Source organism: Anabrus simplex, chromosome 5 (assembly GCF_040414725.1).
Source record: "Anabrus simplex isolate iqAnaSimp1 chromosome 5, ASM4041472v1, whole genome shotgun sequence".
NCBI lineage: Eukaryota > Metazoa > Arthropoda > Insecta > Orthoptera > Tettigoniidae > Anabrus > Anabrus simplex.
This window is the reverse complement of record NC_090269.1, coordinates 443,945,231-443,964,987: the sequence shown is the minus strand read 5'-3', so window position 1 is coordinate 443,964,987 and position 19,757 is coordinate 443,945,231. Positions and strand designations below refer to the sequence as shown.

The following is a 19,757-nucleotide window of genomic DNA, read 5'->3' as shown; positions in this document are numbered from 1 at the left end:
CTATTAGCGAAATTAATAGACCTCGAATTCCACCCAGGGTACATAAGATTAATTAAATCATACCTGGAAGGCCGAGAGTTCCAAGTAGATGTTCATAACACACTGTCAAGTACGCGACCGATCAGGGCGGGCGTAGCCCAGGGGTCACTAATAGGGCCAATCCTGTTAATTCTATTTACGAATGACATGCCGACAGCGGAACTCACTACCACGCACCTCTACGCGGATGACACTGCTATCACAGTACAACACCTTCAGCTAGCATGCACCCGAAAGAGACTACAAGTAGCACTGCGAACCCTCGAGCCCTGGCTAACCAAATGGCGTATCAAGGTCAACGTAGACAAATGCCAAGCTGTAATGTTCACTAGGAAGAACAGACGCACACACAGGCCAGCCAATATAAAACCGCTCAAACTTTTGAATCGAGATATAGCATGGCACGACAAGGTCAAATATCTAGGAGTAGTCCTAGATAGAAAACTAACCATGCTATATCACATTAAAGACATCCAGCGGAAAACACACGCACGACTGGCACAGCTCTATCCCATACTGAATAAAAGATCCAGTATTAACAAGCGAGTAGCAATAAACATGTACAAGGCCCTAATTAGGCCGATAATAACGTACGCAGCTCCCGCCTGGGGCTACACTGCTATGACGAACCTGGATAAGCTGGAACTAATACAAAACAAATGCATTCGAGCAGCGGCTAGACTCCCGTATGACACACCAATACGCCACGTACGCGCAATTGCGAAAGTCACCTCGATAAGGCAACACATACGAAAGCAATCACTCCGAATGTACAAGAATTCATGGGGTAGTAAGGTCAACCCACTAGTCAGTGGAATAGGACGCTATGACGTCGACCTATACACCAAATACCCCACACCGAAACACATTCTGTTCAGGCACAGGGCCAGGAGGCCGGGGGCCCAAAACCGCCCTCGCTCTTGAACTGACACCAACTCACTACACCGCACCACTTAACACTATGCACACACACCACAACACCTGCATATATGTGCATGCTTGTTTACTACCTACATCCTTGTCCTAGATTATGTTATTACTATGTTACAGATTTAGCCAAGCGAGGGAGGATTGAGAGAAGAAATACAACACGATGAAGGCAACACAGCCATGAAAGAGACGATCCAATCCAACCCCGCCCCCACCAGCGACAAAGGAGTGGACGAAAAACCCACCCCTGCTAATACCACTAACTATTAATCTACTAATTGTACTTGTACTTTGCTCTACAGGACACGAGAGCGGAAAAGCGGCCCGCACTCTACAGAAGTAATTATGTATATATGATGGGATGTGTGTATATTTGTGTATATATTTACAGAGACAAGTGTGTGACACCAACACCGCAAAGAAGGGACGTCATCAGGCGGGAAAGAAGATGCCCCTTACAATAAGTAAGGCTTGGCACTACTCCCCTTCTCCTTAAAAGGAGACTTGGCACCAGGGACCGCAGGCTGCTGGAGCAATGGACTAACCTGTGGCCCAAAGCCCAGACGCCAGCGGACCCGAGCCGCACCAGGCAGTGACAAGTAGGACTGATCCTCCATAATAATTGACAAAAGCTAGGTAAATGGTTATGATTGCATGACACATATTCCTAACTAACACAACCTCTGGTCTTTATCCAGCCCACATCCTTGCATGTGCTATCAAAAGATGTCAGGTTTTACATGTAGGCTCTTTCTTCTTTCTGCCTATGTGGTTTTTCCCTGACCCTTCAATACCATACTTCAACACCATATACCTAACACAATCTCTCCTGGTAACGTGTCTGACATGGAAACAGGCAGATACTCCTTGTATCACTTCCCACTCTACCCAGCTATCTCTTTTCTACTTAGAAATTAATAGCATGTCGGAGGCCATGTAGATTGAGTCGATGGTCACGGCGGGGGAGCGGGCTTCGGGGGCCCCCCCGTATAAAAAAAAAAAAAGCCTGGAGTTAGTGAGAGTTAGACCGAGTTAGAAGTCGGTGTGGTTCAGTGTGAGCGACTGCCAGTGTAGTGAAGTGTGTGAACTGCCGTGATTACCGGACTAGTGTGCTACAGTGCGGACTGTGGGCGAAGGAGGGAACGTGTAGCCGTGCGACGCGGGACCTTGTGTGTGGGTGTAGAACTGTGCAGTGTGAGAACAAGTGTGAAACGAAGGGAGAGAGAGCGCGAACTATGTAAGTGTGTGTTATGAGTAATAGTTGTGTGTAGTCTTGTTTAGTTTAGTGCGTAGCTAATAAATCTTAGTATTGAAGCTACCAGTCTAGTGTTAATTGATCATACTACCCCGCCAACTCGTTACAACTGGTAGCTGTAATTTCGTAACTAGGATTTTCTAGTGAATCGTAAAATGGACAGCGAACAGTCTCAGGCTCTCCTCAGTAAGTTAACCGAATTCTCATCCAAGCAGGACGAAATCAAGAGCGAACTGAAACTGGAATTAAATGAACTTAAGGGTGGACAAGGTAAATTAGAACACGAAATGGGCTCTCTCGAAAGAAAATTAAAGAGTGACATTATGCAGGACGTACAGGAACTGGTTGAAAAACAGATCAAAGAAATACCGCAGATTGTGGAGTCAGGGGTTCGAGACTTGAAAGAAGAAGTAAGTGCCCTGCGTACGAGGACGACAGCCATGGAGACTTGTGCTAGGGCCAGCTGCAGCTACAGCGGCTCCAGCGCCGGGAAAGTAAAACCCCCGCGCTTCGACGGACAACATCTTGGCGGACCTTCCGGGCCCAATTCGAGACCGTGTGCGGGCACAACGGTTGGACATCGGAGGAAAGGGCCGTGTACTTAATCGCCGCACTGCAAGGACCAGCAGGGGAAGTACTACACAGCCTTCAGCCGGGTGCCACTTACGACGAGATTGTTAGAGCGCTCGACAGCCGATACGGTAACCACCAGCTGGCAGCCGCCTACCGAGTCCAGCTAAAGAAGAGGACCCAGCATGCTAATGGGACGCTGCAAGAATTCGCGCAAGATGTGGAGCAGCTAGCCCACAAGTCTCTGGATGGGCTGCCTCTGGACCACATTCAGCGGGAGGCAGCCTATACATTCATTGATGGGTTCCGTGACGCTGAGATCCGTCAAAAGCTGATGCTCAGCGGGGAGCATGACCTCAGAGAGGCCCTGACGTTAGTCCTGAGTGTGGAGGCAGTGAAGATAACAGCGGCACCGTCACCAAGAATACAAGCCGTGAGAAGCGAGGACGCGCCGTTACGGGAGAACGACGCACGCCGCCGCTGAGATGTCGACGCACCAACGAGATCACCTGTTGGAATTGCGGCGAGCGTGGCCACCTGCGGAGGAACTGCCGTATGGAGGCGGCCCCTGATCAGGGAAACGAGTAAGGGCCGACAAGGAGAGGGGCTCGTCGGCACCGTCACTACCGCCCCCTCGTTTCACGCTAAGTGTGGTCACCGAGCGGAGCGACGACAGCTTGATCGCCGACGGGTGGCTCGGAGACAGGCCGTGCCGGGTCACGATAGACACGGGGGCGGCATTGACCATCGCCAGGCCGGACATTGCTGAGGGACAGCCAGAGAGGGAACCCCACCGCCCTTATCTGTTGCGAACGGCCTCAGGAGACACCATCCCTGTCTTGAAGGAGGCGGTACTTCAACTGACGCTGGGACAACGACGCCTACGAGTCTGGGCCTTTGTCGCCGCCATCACGGATGAGGTCATCCTGGGCCTAGATGCCCTACAGAAATACGAGGCGACTCTCGACGTGGGACGACGTGTATTGTGGCTCGGCAAACAGGAGGTAACGCTGCGACGCCCAGGGACGCAACCTCGAGTATCGCGATTAACGTTGGCCAGAGACGAAGTGATACCAGCCAACAGCGAGGTGATGGTTACGGCACGGTTAGAGGAGCCCATACAAGGGGGCAGCGTGCCCGTTGAAGCCGGTTTGCCGACCACCGATCAAGGACTCTACCTAGCCAGGACGCTCTTTCCGGCACGAAGCTGCGTGCCGGTACGAATATTAAATTCGACGTCACGGGAGCAGAAGGTACCCAGCGGGACCGAGCTTGGGACTTGTGAACCAGTCACGTGCGTCGTGCCAGTGGAGACGAAGACGCACAGACCCTGGAAGCAGGCGAAGGAATGGATAAGCTCCAGAAGATTATATCCGACGCCCGAAAATGTTTAGAAGCGAGACAGCTCAGGGAGGTTAAGGAACTAATCCATGAGTTTCAGGACATTTTCACTGCTACCGGAAGTGACTACGGGAAGACGGACACAGTGTACCATCGCATTAACACCGGCGACGCCGCTCCAATCCGACAGCCACCTCGTAGAGTACCCCTGGCGAAGAAGGTGGAAATCGACCAGATGCTAGATGACATGAAGCAGCGGGGAGTCATCGGGGAGTCGAACAGCCCGTGGTCATCGCCAGTCGTCCTGGTGAAGAAAAAGAACGGTGAACTCCGTTTCCGCGTCGATTACCGGAAGTTGAACGACGTCACGAAGAAGGACTGTTTCCCGTTACCTCGGATAGATGACACTCTGGACACGTTATCTGGAGCCCAGTGGTTTTCGACTTTGGACTTGAAGTCTGGATACTGGCAAGTAGCGCTCCATCCGGAAGACAAGGAGAAGACGGCGTTCTCAACCGGCCAAGGGCTCTACCAGTTCACCGTGATGCCCTTCGGCCTCTGCAAAGCGCCGGCGACTTTCGAGCGACTGATGGAGGCCGTGCTGAGAGGGTTAACTCACAACGCTTGCCTCGTGTACCTGGACGACATAATTACTGTGAGACGCACCTTCAAAGAGCGCGTGGAGAACCCGCGGAAAGTGTTCGAGAGGCTACGTGGGGCTGACCTAAAATTAAATTCCGGGAAATGCCAGCTGTTCCAGAAGGAGGTCCGCTACCTGGACCACATCGTGTCATCGGAGGGAGTAGCGACGGATCCGGAGAAGTTAGAAGCCGTCAGGGACTGGCCGGTGCCGAAGGACAATCGAGAACTAAGGAGTTTTCTGGGCCTTTGCACGTATTACCGCTGATTTATAGCTGGCTACGCAGACATCTCAAAGCCTCTTACACGGATCACCGAGGAGAGGAGATCTTGCCAATGGTCAAGCGAGGCGGAGGCTGCCTTCCGGAAGCTGAAGGAGTCGCTGTGTACTGCACCCATCCTCGGATATCCCAAGCTTGGGGAGAAGTTCATCGTCGATACCGACGCCAGCGACGCGGGAATTGGTGGGGTACTGTCACAAGCGCAAGACGGCCAGGAGAAGGTGATCGCCTATTTCAGCAAGACATTGTCAAAAGCTGAGAGAAATTACTGCGTGACGCGTCGGGAATTGCTGGCCATCCTGAAGACCTTCGAACACATCCACAAGTATCTGTATGGGCAGCCTTTCCGCCTGCGCACCGACCACTCCGCATTGACCTGGCTCCTAAGCTTCAGGAACCTGGAAGGTCAGACAGCTCGCTGGGTGCAACGCCTTCAGGAGTACGACTTCACCACCGAGCACCGCCAAGGAAAGAAGCACTGCAACGCCGACGCCCTATCGGGAAGACCGTGCCCTGCGAACTGTACACACTGCCAGAAAGTGGAGAAACAGGCAGGCATCGTGGACGTCCGGGCCGTGAGGGCCACCGATGCTGAAGGATGGGATCGAGACGCCCTCAGGAGGGAGCAGCTGAAGGACGACGACATCGGGCTGATCTTACGAGAAGTAGAGTCGGGGCAGAGGCCGGAATGGAAAGACATCGCCGAACGCAGTCCAACCTATAAGGCGTACTGGGCCCAGTGGTCGGCTCTCATGGTTAGTGACGGGGTACTTACCCGCACGTGGGAATCAACCGACGGAAAGAAGCACATTGCACAGCTGATAATCCCCAGGAGCATGAGAAAAGAGGTGCTGACCGAGTTGCATGCGGGCGCTACTGCCGGCCACTTGGGAGTGAATAAGACACTAGATCGTGCCCGACAGCGTTACTACTGGATGCACTTGAGGAACGATGTTGAGAGGATGTGCCAGCTGTGTGACACACGCACGGCGAGCCGGGGCCCACGTACCAGGAGTAGGGGCCAAATGATGCAGTACAACGTTGGAGCACCATTCGAGAGGATCGCCATTGATGTCGCTGGATCATTTCCCGAATCTGACGCCAGGAACCGTTACCTACTCCTGGCTATGGACCACTTCACGAAGTGGCCGGAGGTCTACGCCATCCCGAAACAAGAGGCATCGACCGTGGCTGACGTCTTGGTCAAGAACTTCTTCTGTCCATTCGGTGTCCCGAGGGACTTCATAGCGACCAAAGCAGAAACTTTGAGTCCAGGTTGATGCAGGAGGTTCTGCAACGCTTAGGAGTGCGGAAGACACGTACGACGCCTCTCCACCCTCAGTCAGATGGTATGGTGGAGCGCTTTGTGAAAACCGTCGAAGAGAGGCTCAGGAAGGTGGTTTCGGCGCACCAGAAGGACTGGGACGAGAGGGTCCCCTTCTTCTTGATGGCCTATTGAGCGTCCACCCATGAGACGACGGGCATGACAGCTACCAACATGGTCTTCGGAAGGGAACTCCGCCTGCCATGCGATCTAATGTTCGGGTCTGCACCAGGCCAGCAGCAACCAGCGACAGACTACGCATGGGAGTTGGTGGATCGGCTCAACGACATCCACGATTATGCCCGACATCATCTAAGGGTAGCCAGCGACCGGATGAAAGCCCGCTGCGACATGCTCGCGAACTCTGCGGGTTTCCAAGAAGGTGACAGTGTGTGGCTGTACCGTCCGGTGTGGACGAAAGGGAAGTCACCGAAACTGCAGCCACAATGGGAAGGCCCGTATAAAATCGTCACCAGGATCAACGACGTCGTCTACAGGATCCGGCGGCCTCCCCGAGGGAAGATGATGGTTGTTCAGCTGGATCGCTTGGTACCTCGGGACGAGCAGCCTTGAGGAGGGGGCAGTGTAATGGTCATATCGTCCGCCATGTCAACTGGCAGTGGGCCCGGCCCGGCACCGTATAGACCCACCCCTTATGCTTCAGCTGCGCCAATCACTAGCAGCTAGGCCAGCCTCACTCGCTTCTGCTCGTGGTCCCGTAGCAGAGGAGTATGGAGATGACTCCACGATTAATGTGGAGTGTTCCATCTCGCGATGTTCCTGGATCCGTCCAGCATCCGGACGATTCTAGAAGACCCAGCGCAGGTATATAGGAGAGGAACGACCTGCCTGCAGTTAGTGAGAGTTAGACCGAGTTAGAAGTTGGTGTGGTTCAGTCGTGAGCGACTGCCAGTGTAGTGAAGTATGTGAACTGCCGTGATTATCGGACTATTGTACTACAGTGCGGACTGTGGGTGAAGGAGAGAACGTGTAGCCGTGCGACGCGGGACCTTGCGTGTGAGTGTAAAACTGTGTAGTGTGAGAACAAGTGAGAAACGAAGGGACAGAGAGCGCATGACCTGTGTAAGTTTGTGTTATGACTAACAGTTGTGTGCAGTCTTGTTTAGTTTAGTGCGTAGCTAATAAATCTTAGTATTGAAGCTACCAGTCTAGTGTTAATTGATCATACTACCCCGCCAACTCGTTACAGTATGTTGGTATTACACAAAATTACCCATGGATCCTCACATCAATTGATTATTGCGAGTATCTTGGGATATCCAAGGATGATGACTTGCATTTTTGCTGGGTTTCACATCAGACCACATTGCAATGACTAGGAATAAAACAATGTCAGATATGGAGAATACAAGTATAGCCAGGATCTGAAAGTGGAAACAAATAACCGAGTATGATAATGAAAAATGAGGTGGAAGTAAAAGATAATATGAAGAGTCGCAAAATATTGCTCCACCCTCTTTCCTCCAGCTCTATACTTGTAAAGAGCAGGTTGGCTTGGTGTTGATGACTACACTGACTGATGACAATTCCGATGTTGCGTTGGGTGGGAGAAATGATGGGTGAGGGGATGGAAAGTGAGTGGAAGTATGGGAGGACCGACCAGTAATGCGTAGTGTGACAGATTTAATTGAGGTTTGCTTAAGACCTTTCTCGATTATTGTGTCAACCAGGATGTTCATTTTTTAATGGATTTCATTAAGATTATAGGGGGGACTTGATTTTTATCAAGGTTTATATAAACTTACATACATATATAAAATAAATTTAATTTGTTGAGTGTATTTTTAATATTGAAGCTATGTTCATTTTAAACATAAACTCCCATTGCATTTGCTGATTGTATTTTATCTTGGATTTTTTATGTATCACTGGTTTTTTATATGTCTTCCTTATGTTATTTTAGCTGATGATGTCCTCTAAACTAGGTCGAAACATGTCCTAGATATTTTTTAAACAACTATGTAGCTTTTTAAACAGGCCATTTATTAAATGGCAGAAGTGTATTGAACAGCTGGACTTTATAGATTAAATTATTTTAGAATTTCACCTTAGATATTTGAAGACAATATGGAACCGGAATGAAGTTCAATACTTGTAATAACTGATCGGTCAGGAACAACTATGGCAACTCTTACCCCATTTGCACACAATTACTTAGGCAGAATGTGTGGGTGGGAATATGACTGTATTTCACATTCATTGTAAGGAATGCTACAGTACATGCATTTAACAAGTATATTGCATTCAGTCCACATCATTTTGGAATACAGTTTAGCTTTGTGCACTTTAATGAATTCACATTTATAAAAATTAATATACCACATTAAGTATTATAAGTTGACAGCCTGAAAACATACCAACACTAGTTATGAACATGATGATAAATTACTGAACTGGCTGTTTGAGTGACATAACTGTTAGTCCGTACCTGGGAGATGACAGGTTAGAATCCAGCTGTCATTTTCTGTGGTTTCCATTTTCCAAATCAGGCAAATGCAGGAGCTGTACATTAGATACGGCCATGGTCCCTTCCACCCTAATCCTAACACTCTAAGAACTCTCTGTGTCAGTGCAACATAAAACAAAGAATATCACTATTGAAGTAAATTGAGAGTAACAGAATCATACTTGTAACTCTAATAGACGAAAGTGGTCGTACCTGTCAATGCATGTGCAAATGAGGAAGGGAATCGATTCACAGAGGCTGTGTGCCTTATTATACAATATATGTAATTGATAATGTCTCCATAATTACATTTTAAGGTATTACTTTTGATATTTTGGAGAAATGGATAACACAAATGATCCTGATATCAAACTAACATATGCATTGAACAGAATAACCAAACAACTGATATCTGAGCTCCATCTAGACATTCTCAAGGGTAACCAACCATTCTCAAGGTGCCGTTCATATAGATTTATTTTAATCGAGTGATATGATGAAATATTTTTACCAATTTGCACTGTTTATGTACGACATATGATTAAGCTGAATGTGTTTGGTTGATGAAAGGAGGCTCAGTGTGAATTATACCTCGGGAATAGGACTGAAATAATTATGGCAGAATTTATGAGAGAGGAGGATACAATAAGTAATAAAAAATAATAGCGCAGATCCATTAAAAAAGGTAATTCCATTACCTCAGCAGACATCACCGCCTTGTAGAAGTACTATCAGATCTAATATTAGCCCATTGGCAGCGTTATTGGAAGTGATAACAGATTTACAGTTTAAAAGTTACTTAAGGTGAAGAGTTTGCTTGCCTCTTTCTGCATATATGTATGACTGGTAATTTGTTAGTTCTGTACCACTCCACTGATCACAAACAGTTCACTTACAGGACCTTTCTTTGTTATTTTACTGATTTTAGCAGCATGAGCCTAACTTGAGAAGCTCCCTTTATCGTGACACATCAGTAAGTATGAGATATAAATAAATTTAAAGGCAATGGTCATTAAAAATGGAAACTGATGTGTATTAGCTTATCTCCATATGTATAACACAAAAAACATCACATCATAAACTGTAGGATAACAGTTTAAATCTTCACTTGCAACAACAAATATATTCAGTAACCTGTCCACGTGTGACTTCTTCTTGAACACTACGTGATAGAGTACAGAGCTGTGAGATTCTGCTTGTTTTATATTTCAGAACACTTAATGTTGCTTTTGTTGACACAACTGCAACAAAAGAGTAAGTAGCATCTGTGAGCTCAGAAATTCCAAGTACTAATACATTTTCTGATCAAAAGCAACCAGATCGCCTGTACACTAGAAAACAGCAAGAAATGACGCATCATACAACTGTTTGCATCGCCCAGTGTAACTACAGAAATAGCAACATGGGTATGTAAGGTTAGCTTAGTAACTTTCCACATGGGATAACCATTGGTTGCCACATAAGCAGAAGTCTGCAAAAGACATTGCTAAAAGTTGAAAAGAACTGAATCTGAGAGCAGGTTTGAGATTCACTCTAGGAATAATTGAGGAGCTATCTGATGAGAAGATAGTGGCCCCGGTCTGGAAAGCAGACAAAGTTGACCTGCAGGATCCTTCGTGCTTGGGCTCATCAGTTGGTGAATAGCAGCTTAGCACACTGGGGTGAAATGCTGGCAACCAGGAATGAGTTAGTTGGAAAATTTATAATGTCCAATAACAGACCAACTAAACTGGCATTATGTTAACTATGTCTCGGTAGAGAGATGGCGTGAAATGATATTAATAGAAAAATAAACTCCATAGGAATTGATAAAGCTCGGAAAGTTTGAATTCAACTGGAGAAATTGACACAAATATTAGGAATTAGGGATTGAAACATTTTGCCAAACAGCCCTAAATGCAGATCAGTAGTTAACACCAAGGTGCCAGAATTTAGTGATGCAGGCTTTTGTGTACATTCCAGTAAAATTACCAATACATGCTGCATCATATTTCAGCATTTTCAAATACCACTGGTTTGTACCTGAATCAGAGTCACCAACATGAGATCAAGAAGCCAGTGCTGTACCATCTGAAACACTCAGACTGACATTACTTCTATCAAGACAAGATACCACTCAGCTATAAGCCACAAGCTCTGAAGATAACAACAAACTATCTTCTACATAATTACACACACAGCAAAGGAACTTTAAGAAAAACTTACTCCTCCAAAACATTTCACAGTAAGTCAATCTTCAAAGGGGTGTTTACTTTCATACATGCTATACTGTCTGTAACTAGCCAGAGTTACTCAGCAGCTAAGGGTTAAATTTAGTTCACTACAAGTTAGTTGAAATGATACTTACAAGTGAAGTACTTGCTGTTCCTTCAGTCCAGTCTGGCTCCTCTTTGATCTTTACTTTCAGGTCCATTCTACGATGTAACTGAAGTATTTAGAATATCCTATGGTTGTAAATTATTTCCAATGATTGTGCACTGAAACATGGACCAGAAAAATATACAATTATTATTGTTTAGGTCATCACCCCATAGACTAAGCAAAAAGAAGACTGTAGTTTTACAAGAATGTAGATAGCCATATGACCACCAGCTTCATAAGATAGCTAATATAATGATCATAGCCATCAGACTTACAAATTTACATGATTTCTGATGTCATGATCATATTCATAGGACCTACAGTTTTACACAGAACAAAAACCCACAGGGACATGACATTTCTTATCTAACATTCTATGGGGATCGATGAGGATCAATAAAAGTCAACTTCTTAAAAACCCATTGATTATGGGGCATGTCTGTTATCCATGTCTACACACTCCATGGTACAATATCCAGTATTAATATCTTTATTTCTACATACTCTATTGTCTGCCATCTTCTCATCATTCTTATCCTCTATGCTTTCCTTCAAAATCAAATGAATACATTCCGAGTGTCTCAAGATCTGTTTCATCAATCTTCTTCATGGGATCATATTCTCCTCAAATCAAGTTCATTAACTCTTACTTTATTTATGACCTGATATTTCCATGTGACCTTCAAAAACTCTGGAAAAGAACAATATTTCAAAGGCACCCATTTTTAACCACGTTTCACTTCCATAGTGCTGTGTTCCACATATATTTTAAATATACAATTTTAGTTTTATATCTGTTAACATCTAGATAATAATTTATAAAACACTGCTACTAGCTCATTTCATCTTTGTACATGCAGATGGCTTGTTTGAAATGCCCACATATGTCTGAGTGTTGAATGGGTTAGGAGGCCAACAGCAAACTCTGATGTCCTGTGGACCATTTAGATTCCATCACTACATAACACTGTATGAGTCAAAAGCACAACTGTTTACTAGTGTCCATTACAGACTGAAACATTTGGTTATTTTAACTAAGGCAATGCTGAAAACAGGGCTTCCATCTAAGCAGACCGCATTTAAAGTTTCATTAAAATCTTTGCAGTCCGAAAATCTGTCTCAAGTACAACTTCTTTCATGAAGAAAGGTACACTCCCATCAGGTAGCAACATGAGAGCAATCTTTACTGCATGTGAAGGGCAATACTTTCTTTCAATTAGCTCCTTGCTAGCTTGCTCGAACTGTGCTACCAACCATTACTGAAGAGCTTCTTCTTTTCTGACCTGTCCACTTCATTGCCAGTGACAAAACTCACTGATCTAACATGTCAACGGTGCTTAGCAGGGAGCCTCATAAAGGGAGTTCCATGTCGGACCACTGGTCTAATTGCTTCCAAGTTAATATTAGTTTTTATTGCTTCCTAGTTGGTAATGAATTATATGTTTAATTGTGGCAGTGTCATATGAATAAATAAATTTCAGCCAACAGCAGCATTCGGTTTGCCCCCATATTTAGAAAATGTTGCCTCTTCATGATATTTTACTATAAAAGTAAACACACTTGTAACGACCGTGTTTAGCCCTCAGTGGTTATTCTATTAAAACATTGTTAGTTGTATGTTGAAATAACTACCTTTTATGGCTCTCAGAGCTAGAATTTCATCCTGTTTAAGTTAATATATGTACCAATATTTCTCAGGAAATGCCTTATAAAGAACATCTAAGGCAGCCAGCTTTCTTGATGTAACACATAAATAAAATGGCAAGAGTAAATAATGCCAGTCACAGGCTGAAGCTGTTAAGTGTAATGACTAGGCCAAGGATTTTTATTTAGTAAAAATGTCCAAAATATGCAACTATAAAATAAATTTTTAAAATATGCATTAAAATACTTAACATTTTGCACTTAGGTATGAAATAAAAATTTAAAATAAGCAATTTTTGAAGCTGTTTTGCTCTTTCTAATACAAAATTCATCCTCTGGAGAGAAGATGGTGGAAGATAAAGATTCAGTTCATGCATGACAGAAGATCATATTTATAGATGCTTATATACACATGCCAACAACAAAATATTTTCCATGTTAAATTTGTATGAAAGATGTGAAAATATACAAATTATTCAAAATAAAATGGGTATATGCATTTTTTTCCAAAACTCTCAAAATCTGCAAAATGTTAAAGAAAAATTGTTGTAAACTTTTTCTTACTGCGTTTACTTCAAAACATTAAATTCTAACCCAAATGGAACAACTCTCCAGATTTCACAACAGGAAACATTAATACTAACATTTTTCATAGACTACAATGTAATAAAATATTATCAATATTACCATTAGGAGCACGACTTTAAATGATGCACACTGATGGATAAGGCATCAAGACAATTATCTAAATTATACATTCAATGTTCAATTTTGTAATTTCTTGTTAAAATTGTTGTTCTCTATTTTTCCCTCCTCGAAAGATATTGCTAGCAGATTGTTCTAGAGAGGCAGAATTTAATATAAAAATAAAGAACAAATTTCTGAATCTAAAGGCAAGTGAACAGGGATTTCTACAAGTTGAACAAAGTTTGCAGAATTAGAAAAAGAAAAACAGACATGCGAACTGAATTTAAATCCCTTAATATTGTTCTTACCATAATCTGTACATTTATTAAACTCAACGTATGTCTCATCAGTATGGTTCTATTAGTGTCCCATTATAATATTAGAACCACTAGAAGGATATTTGTAATATTTTAGCCATTGCCTAGAGGATCTCCCATGAAAGGTATCTGTGTAAAACTCTTGATCTGTATCGCAAGGAAGTTGAGCAGTAACAATTTCTGAGAAACAACTCAAGGAAAATGACACAAGGCGACAATTTTATTGGCTTACACTGCTAAACAGTTGAATATATCCATACGGAAAATGAATAAGTAGAACATAAAGGCATGGGACCACACAACTATCTTCACAGTTATAGTTTTAACCTTTGTTAATGGTAAAACTCCGGCACTAAATACAGAAAAAATGCTGTATAACTGAAAAACCGCTGGAGAGATACTCATGTGGCTTTCACTGCTGCCTAGAAGATCTCGCGGGAAATATTTCAATGTATTCAATATTGATCTCTGATGAATGAAAAATGATCATAAATGGTGTCTGTGAATCAGATGAAAGAAAAGAACACTACACAAACAATTGTTCAGTTTATGCTGCATGAATCATCAAAGAGATTCCTAAAGAAGACAGGTAGGAACTGTACTGAAGAGCATGAAATGTTCTACAAAATAGTCCTGGGAATCAAATATTATCCGCACACTTTATCTTGGCGCATTTGTGTACGGGGGTAAGGAGTAAGGAGGGAGCTGTCCCGGTATCGATAGTGCTGCCTGGTGCTGCCAACTGAATGAAAATGAAATCTGAATTGAATCGAGAATATGATCGATCGATATGAAATTTCTAAACTGCTATCATCTAAAGCCAACAACTACGTCACATACACATTATATAACATTATAAAACATTTCTCGATGCGAATCTTGTACCTAGCATGAATTCTATACTTTGGCTTTGTTGTGTAAACAACAACAGTACTAGTACGTAAAGTGTACGCCAGATGTCGCACAACGATGCTTAAGCGATTCATTGTTTGTGTTTCAAAGGTTGCCAGTACAAATCTCGAAGATCGCCGAGGTCGACTGATTCAGCACTAGGGTGTAAATGCACCAAGATAAGGTGTGCGGATAATATGTATGTTTGCCCATTATAACATTTTGTTAACAGTAGTAACTCTCATAAGGCTCCCTTTTTACCTAAGCTATTATAACTCCATACCCTCTGAACAGAATATTGTGTGGTTTCTGCTGCAGGATAGAAGATTTCATATATTAAATATTTAACTACCATGAAAGAAAGATAGGCAATAACCATTTCTGAGAAACAACTAGAAGAAAGTGGCACAAAGCAAACACTTTTCCTCAGCATAGCCTACATCAATGAACTACACGTGTAGGAATAACTGTAGAGCATAAGGAATTCTGCAAAAAGTCTGGATGGCCAAATACCTATCTTTAAAAGGCTGCTCATTTTAACATCTCTTTTATTTGTGTACAGTACAATCCCTGCACTGGATATGGAAAGATCATTCCTGAGATATGGCTTAATACTGCTTAAGCTGTTGAAGTTAGCCTCAAACTATGTATTAAAATATTTGTATTAACAATTCCATGAGACCAAACATGTATGAGAAAACTCTCAACTATTTACCTACGTCATCTGATGGCAAGGCAGGCATCAATATTTGGAAATGAGACAAAATCTCTCATAGTGCATTGGCACTGCTGGTGGCTCCAAGTAGCCTATGCAATGGCTTCCACGGTATGCACTAGCCATGTGTCTGTCCGTGTGTGAACCAAATTAGTTTGCTAATCTGTTTTAAAGCAATGGTAAGGGGCAGAATGATCATTTCAATGCAAGCAGAGATGGAGACAGAGGCTAACATTAATAAGATGCAAACAATACCACTCCAGCTGTAAAATAATAATAAATCCGGCCCAGTTAATAACGCATTCATGGCTTCTAATGAATTATATGTTTATTTCTGTGTTCTGATTAGAGAAAATAAGATTTTATTACCTACGAAATCAATGTGACCTACCTGCAGTGTGGAGGCTTGTGCGTGTCAATGAAGCATGTAGCCAAGCAGTAGGTGTAACTTTATCGCATGGATATCTGTCCAGAGATCAGACTACTGAATGTTTGATTGAAAGGCCATAACACCGTTTGGAAATTTCAAGGGTGGCAGTCAGGATAACTGACTGAAATGGCCTTATAATAGTATTTAATAATTGTAAAAATTGAAGGAAGGGCCACCCATTCAATACAAATGAATATTAGATGTAAGTTATATTCACATTAAGTACAACACAGGACCAGTTCATCCTCAGCTATTACAACTAGACAATTTGTGCAGTAGGAATATAACATAACAAAATTTAAAAAAAAAAAAAATGAACTCTTCAGAAACTATGGATGGAATTTTAAGCTTATTAGAGCATAAAAATGTGATTTACTCAGCCTTAACTATTAGAATTTGTTGATTCTAAACTTCACTTGGTAAGCTTACATTTAGTGTAACATGACTATGCAACAAACAAATAATCTGAAATTAATCAGTCCTTGATGACAAATACAAACACACTTAAAATTGCTAAAAATTGGGTTTATGAAGTATTGTGTTGGCAACTGGAGATAAATTTATAATTGGTCCGGTGGCAACAAGGAATGAGTTAGCTCGAAAATTTACAATGTCCAATAACAGACCAACAATATTGGAATTACATATTTACTCATTCGGGACAAATACTTCAAGTTCCCTATGGGAATCAACATCTACGTCATCTGATGGCCAGGCAGGCATCAATATTTGGAAATGAGACAAAATCTCTCATAGTGCATTGGCACTGCTGGTGGCTCCAAGTAGCCTATGCAATGGCTTCCACGGTATGCACTAGCCATGTGTCTTGGTGGGTGTGCTATTTACCAACTGATGAGCCCAATTTAGCACACTGGGGCAAAATGCGGGCAACCAGGAATGAGTTAGCTGGAAAATTGATAATGTCCAATAACAGACCAAGTACATTGGTATTAAGGAAATCTATGTCATACAAGGAGAATTTATATTCACAGCGAAACATCTTCTCCTCACACACATTTCAATCACTTTTTTTAACACCTTGAACATGGCAATGACACATGTTGTTGTTTGAGTCATCAGTCCACAGACTAGTTTGATGCAGCTTTCCATGCCACACATAAAAACAATGATTCCTTTCCACACTTCATTGTATGTTATGCCTGCAGTTCTTGCACATTTTTCTAGGTGGAATTAACTGCTGATGTTCATAAAACATTAATAAATTTAGATAATTGTTCTTAAAATCAAGAGGAAACTTAGATAACTTAACAGCACACCCTCAGCACACACCCATAATTAAAAAACAAACACACGCTTGCAGGATGTTGCAGTTGGCAACAGTTCGTTATTGATGTCTGTCCTGAAGGTGGATAAACTAAGAAATAAAAACAAAGTACAGTCACGCTCAATAGTGCATGCCCCTAGCTTAGTGTAGACATTCAAAATAAACTCCCCTTCAGGAGACTGTTCAACCATTCCTATGACCTGAAGTGGCCTTAGGCTCTTTATCAGTGGCGGCTCGTGAAAAAATCGTCCTACGTGCTACAAAAAACAAGCTAAATACGCTGTTTTAACTCTGCATATTGCCATGATGAACAACGCATACTTCAAACTTGATAATAATACTACTACTAATAATAATAATAATAATAATAATAATAATAATAATACAACTTTTCTCGCAATTTATTACTCAGAACAAACAAAAACAACATTAATTTGGAAGCAGATAAATTCTTCGACAACTGTCTACGAGATAAATAATTCATTGAAGAAATATTGTTTTTACTAACCTAATGGCGCAACTTACATCAGTGCAAATAGAATCGTGGGAATATGGATCCCCACTAAGAACACTAATTTAATTTCACTTTATATACACTGCAGTGGATAAATAATTTGATAAATCTTCGTATAAACTTTAGCACTAACACAATAACAGGAAAAACACGCACCAGTAATATAACCGCGAGATTAAAAACTGCACAAAGCAACTGAAAGAGCTGCCAACTGATTCACTGAGACCTCCCCTATTAGGTTACCAGAGTAAATGTCCGGCTCCATGGCTAAATGGTTAGCGCGCTGGCCTTTTTGGTCACAGGGATCCCGGGTTCGATTCCCGGCAGGGTCTGGAATTTTAACCATCATTGGCTGTACGTGTTGTCGTCATCATCATTTCATCCTCATCACGACTCGCAGGTCGCCTACGGGTGTCAAATCAAAAGATCTGCATCTGGCGAGTCGAACATGTCCTCGGATACTTCCGGCACTAAAAGCCATACGCTATTTCATTTCACCAGAGTAAATTACATTGTAATGCGGGATAACACGTAGGGTCAGTCAAAGATTCTTTGACTCACCTACGAATTCCTTATTTTTGACACAAAAGGAAGATAGATATTTTAATAAGCATGTGTGAGATAGATTGCCTCCACTTACGCTTTACTTTCGAACCCAGACGATGCTACTCTCTAGTGGCAGATTCGCTTACCACGTTCAACATAAGCACGGCCGACTGGATCCCTCGCTGCGCTCCGGGTAGCAGGAGATATCGAGTAATTCTACCCCCTTGCGGGAGAGGAAGTAACTATAGACGGGATCAGTGAAAGTTGATCCCGGTTTACGGTATACTCCGCCGGCTAGGGGGAGTGTTGCAAGCTTGGCTGCGCCTGCGTATTGCTTCCTTCAGGCTACAGGCAAGGGCTCACTTCACATGAGCACGAGTCTTGTTCCCCGGGAGAACGGCGCTAGGTGTTCGACAGATCTCGTCCTGATTTGCACAAAACACAAATTCATATCGTACTCAAAACAACGAAAAGGCACCGGGATAATTGTACTGTACATAAATAATATTCCTTACAGTTCCAAGCTACGTGCTGGAGCCCGGTAGCACGTACTGACCGGCCGCCACTGCTCTTTATACATGTTACGTTTGGTACCGGCCGACTAATTAACTGTAAATCTGAAGTTCTGGCACTAGAATTTGGAATAGAATTATATCAAGCCAAATTATGTAAATTCATGAAATTAGTAAGTTTCTACATTTGTCTGCTTAAATTTCAGTCTGTTTCATGTTACATAATGATGCTATGTTAAAATCTTCAGCCAGGTTATCATTTGCAATGTTATCCAAAATGGGTACAAGCAAAATGAATATATTTATACATTACCATCAAGAATGGTCCCTGTGTATTACGTACATATTTGCCACAGTTCTTTTGAAAACGTGTCGAAGAATAAAGCTTACCTGATATCTTATCACGTGCCGAACGATATCAAGTTCTGTGTTGAGATCTAGAAGACTGGCAACAGTAAATGACTGGGACTCCAACTTTATCAGCAGTATGGCAAAGGCTGAGGACTCAATGAAATATGAAATAAATCATAATAACTTTAAGAAAATATTACAGAGATAGCACAATCCACGCAATAAAACTGAGCAAGCTGTCGTGATATGTCCAATACACACTGCACACAGCAGTGGGATCTGAACATCTCATAACAACAACACAACCACTCAGAATGCGAACCAAAAATCTATAACCAGAGATGTGTTCCTCGCACCGCCGTCTCGATCCTCCTATACTGCCTGCTCTATGCGAGCCTTTTTGCGACTACGCTGCGACAAAATTTCTCCGCTAGATGGCAGACATAGACTCACAATGGTCTAAACTTATTCTAATGATGACAGCCTACAAAACACTATGCAGTATGGTCATATGTTCACTGAAGCTCGTAAAATACATCAGTAATATTAAATATCGGCAATATTACCTGCACGAAGTTGCAGTTGGCCTCTTCATGCACAATTTAAAGATTTTCCTGGACGAAGGCTTGGAGTGGTACCGTACTTTTTGTGTTCTTGC

At 42.9% G+C, this 19,757-nt stretch overlaps 1 protein-coding gene across 1 annotated transcript in view; it reads right to left on the bottom strand.

Annotated features, from left to right (window-relative positions):
• LOC136875084 (uncharacterized) overlaps positions 1-19,377 on the bottom strand; it is a 79,845-nt gene extending 60,468 nt beyond the window's left edge. Inside the window, exons 1-2 of the mRNA XM_067148817.2 lie at positions 19,139-19,377; positions 11,194-11,323 (exon numbers count right to left, since the gene is read on the bottom strand). Coding sequence (XP_067004918.2) covers positions 11,194-11,259 — 66 coding nt within the window. The 5' untranslated portion in view covers positions 11,260-11,323; positions 19,139-19,377. The remainder of the gene's footprint in view (positions 1-11,193; positions 11,324-19,138) is intronic.
• Positions 19,378-19,757: the final 380 nt, after the last annotated feature.